General features: G+C 53.2%; 1 protein-coding gene across 1 annotated transcript in view; it reads right to left on the reverse strand.

Annotated features, from left to right (window-relative positions):
* Positions 1-684: 684 nt before the first annotated feature.
* Positions 685-3,960, reverse strand: part of EAH_00049720 (hypothetical protein, conserved) — a gene marked incomplete at both ends in the record, with an annotated part of 6,055 nt that continues 2,779 nt past the window's right edge. Inside the window, 4 exons of the mRNA XM_013391329.1 lie at positions 685-1,094; positions 1,554-1,666; positions 2,354-2,431; positions 2,925-3,960. The exon at positions 2,925-3,960 is cut by the window's right edge and continues 2,779 nt beyond it. Of these exons, the coding sequence (XP_013246783.1) occupies positions 685-1,094; positions 1,554-1,666; positions 2,354-2,431; positions 2,925-3,960 (1,637 nt within the window). The remainder of the gene's footprint in view (positions 1,095-1,553; positions 1,667-2,353; positions 2,432-2,924) is intronic.

Here is a 3,960-nt window from a genome sequence, read left to right on the forward strand (position 1 = left end):
AAAATTTTCTTAGTCCCTGAGTATTTCTGCATGCTGGGCAAACTACATATCTGCTGCTGCAAGGGGACTGAAGAGAGACAGCACCCAAACACACAGGGCAGCAGCTGCTGCAGCAGGTGCTGCAGCAGTTGCTGCAGCAGTTGCTGCAGCAGCAACTGCAACAAGAACGCTACCGAGGGGGAGATGCCTCAGCAAAGGAGACAGCCGGAAGGGAGAAGCCCCACAACACGACGCCTGAGCAGAGACACTCCTGGCCTTTCTTCACCTGCATGCATGCATGCATAAATGCATGCATGCATAAATGCATGCAGAGGTGCAGCAAAACAGTTTGTTAGTTCGCGTACTTATGCGGCAGCAGCAGCAGCTGCTGCTCCAGAGAATTTATAGGCGCATGCATGCAGAGGCAGAGACGTCCCTCGCTGCATGCATGCATGCATGCATGCATGCATGTTTGGGGCTGGCGGGGTTCGTCCAGCAGCACATATGCATTGCAGCGCACGAATCATTGTTGGGGACGGGAGCCTGCAGAGTCCTCTCTCACCTGCTGCTGCTGCTAAGGCTGCTGCTGCTGCCGCTGCTGCTGCAGCAGCAGCAGCAACAGCAAGGGGCATTGTCTGTTTCTTCTGTGTGAGGGATTGGTAAGCCTTTGAGGCCGCGGGTGCGTTATTAGTTTTATTTGGGTGTCTACGCATCTGCCGGTTTCTCTGCTTCTGGTGCTGCAGCTGCTGCTTCAGGCTTCTCCGGTGCTTCCCCCTCTGCTGGTGCTGGTGCCGGTGCTGCAGCTTCTTCTGCTGCTGCTGCTGGTGCAGCTGCAGCAGCTGGAGCAGCACCAGCAGGAAGAGAGGCCTTTGGAACAGGAGGAGGAGGGGGGTTCTTCAGAGGAGGCGGGGTTGAGACATCTACGCTGATTTGCTTAGCTGCTGGTTGTGTTGCTGCAGCAGATTCTGCACCAGCAGGCTCTGCAGCAGCAGCGCCTTCCGCCGCCTTCTCGGGAGCAGCAGCAGCAGCACCCTCTCCTGCAGGAGCTGCAGCAGCAGGAGCAGCAGCAGCTCCAGCTTCTTTTGTCTCTGCAGCAGGAGCGGCTGGGGCAGCAGCTGCGGCAAGCAAACAGCACACGCACACATATCAGCTCGTTAATATCCCTTAGAAGCAACTGAAGGATTTAAAGCAGAAAGGTTATCAAAAATGGAGCAGCAGCAGCAGCAGGTTGCTGCTGCTGCTGCTGCTGCTGCTGCTCCAGCTGCAGCAATTCACAGGGACGCAATGGAGCAGCAGCAGCAATATCAGCAGCAGCAGCAAAAGCAGCTCTAACGATGAACTCAATACACATTGCATGCAAAAGGTCAGAAATTCAATGTATGACTATGAATACGCAGAACGCTGAAGCTGCTCCTGTCACTGCTGCTGTTGGTGTTGCTGTTGGTGTTGCTGCTGCTGCTGCTGGCTGCTGCTGCGGGGAGAAACAACAGGACGTCGGCCGCGGGACATAGCCAGCGATGAAGAAAATCTGAAGTAGGGTTTAGGGTTTAGGGTTTAGGGTTTGGAAGATTTACCCTGAGCCGATTGGGGCCTCTCTGCCGGGGTAGATCCGTGCTTGCTGCTAACGCAACCCATCTTGCTGCTGTTGCTCCTGATGCTGCTGCTGCTGTGCGCTGGGTAAGGGGCTCTACAAAGGACAATAAGAGGAGACAGAAAGAAGTCTAGAATAATACCTCGAATATACGCCAAAAAAAGTCAAAATAGAAACATGAAACCACGATGTGTGCAGCAGCAGCAGCAGCAGCAGCAACAGCAGCAGCAGACCTATTCTGCTGCTGCTGCGCTGCAACACCCAAACCCCCGTACCCAGCAGCAGCAGGCAGGCTTCCTGTGGTCGCTAGCGTGCATAAATCTTTTATTTTTGTTGATTAATTATAGTAAATGTTCACAGATCTATTTTAATTTAATAAATCTATTTTATTTGTTCTCCCCCTATCGCTGTACATACACCTGAGGCCGCCTCAACCGGGGACGTCGCTCAGCTGAGGGGAGCACCGGACCAGCAGCAGTTGATGCAGCAATGTTTGGGGGAATTTACTGTTATTATTCAGAATATATAAAGAATAAATATTTTATTTTACTCTTTATATCTATTTGCCTCTTTTATTCAATAAAATACTCGTCCGTTTACCCCTCGTCTCTCCACAGCCTTCCGCTCCTCCAGCTAGCGGTCCGGCTATAGGCGAAGGGTTGTGTGTGCGCACCCCTTTGTCTTCTTTCTTTGTTCTAGGCAATATTTTGTTTATTTTTCATCAAATTTAATATATTTTAAGCCTTTATACTCAGATTTACTACTTACTGCACTCATACAAACCCCAGAAACATCATAACCAGCCGCTCACCACGCCCGGCTCCCTCGTGGGGTGGAGCCCAACCGCTACTGCATACAACACTACGAAACCCTAAACCCTAAACCCTAAACCCTAAACCCTAAACCCTAATCCCTAAGGAAAGGACCGTACAACACTCCAATGATGCTCAAAAGAAGCCCCAACCCCCTTCATAACGACGCCTCCTCCAGCATCATGAATCTGCTTATTTAAAAAAAACGAGGAAGAAATCTTCTTTTAAATGAAACAGACAAAATGCCCTGAGGTTCAGGGATTAGGGTTTACGGTTTAGGGTTTAGGGTTTAGGAGCAACGTCCCAACCTCCACACTCCCCTATAGATGTAGTCTGCAGCAAAAAACACTGCTGCTGTTGCAAGCAGAGCAGAAAGATGCTGCATGCGATTGCCCACACACCAGCAGCAGCTGCAGCAGCAGCTGCAGCTGCTCCTGCTGCAGCATCAAAGAGCTAAGCAGAAGAAATAGGGCGCACTTAATCTGGACATTCAGCAGAGCGGCAGCAGCGGCAAAGGCGGCAGCAGCAGATCTACGGTGTACAGGCAGCTACGGACTTCCTGCTGCACTCTGCTGCTGTTTAGTGCTGCTGCAACCTCCAGCTGCATGCGGAGCGACGGCCGCGACCCGTGCTGCTGCTCGCTTGTCCACAGCTGCTGCATGCGTTGTTGCTGCTGCTGCCTTTGCTCCGGGTCCTGCTGCTCCTCTATCTCCCCTCTCGCTGCTGCCGCACGAAGCCCAGCGCGCGCTGCTGCTGCTGCTGCTTTCTGACCCCCAAGCAAAACGACAAGCATATCCCAAGCCTGCAGCTGCTGCTGTTGCTGCTGCTGCTGTTGCTGTTGCTGCTGCTGTATAGGGGAATAGCTTCCCACAAGAACAGAAGCAACAAACCGCGCGAGTTGAAGTTCCTCAGAAGGAGCCAAGGAAGACAAAGGATCCGCTGCTGCTGAGTTTGCTGTTGTTGCTTCTGTTGCATTCGCTGCTGCTGCTGGTGCTGCTGCGTCTGCTGCTGTTGCTGCAGTCAGCAGCAAACGCAGCTGCAGTGCCTCAGCCAATAGACGGGGATGGTGGAGGTGGGTAGCACAGATAGCTGTGATGCCCACGAGGCCACGCTGCTGTTGCTGTAGCTGTTGCAGCTGCTGCTGCAGCTGCTGCTGCTGTTCGTCGCAGTTCAGTGAAGCAAGCTGTCTCCTTCTCAGCAAAGGAGACAGTACCCTTCTCTGCAGCGCTATCATCTCACAAAGACAGTCGGCTAAGAAAGAAATAAAGTCGCCCGTTGCTAGAAGCTGCTGCTGCTGCTGTTGCTGCTGCTGTTGTAGATGGAACAGTTGCTGCTGTTGCTGCTGCTGTTTAGCCTTGGGGAGGTGCAGCGACAGGCAAACTGCTGCTTCCAGTATGCGCGCCAAGTGCATGCAACTGCTGAGGCCCAGGGCTAGTAGATCATCCTGCTGCTGCACCTGCTGCTGTTGGTGCTGCTGCTGCTGGCGGTACTGCAGGAGCTGTGGCGTCACCAGCAGCTGCAGCAGCAGCAGCAGCGCCTCTGGAACTTGCCGGAGGGCAGCGGCGTAGGCCGAAAGGA

The sequence above is a fragment of the Eimeria acervulina genome, genomic scaffold (genome assembly GCF_000499425.1).
Source record: "Eimeria acervulina Houghton genomic scaffold, Eah_scaff813, whole genome shotgun sequence".
NCBI classification, from domain to species: Eukaryota; Apicomplexa; class Conoidasida; order Eucoccidiorida; family Eimeriidae; genus Eimeria; species Eimeria acervulina.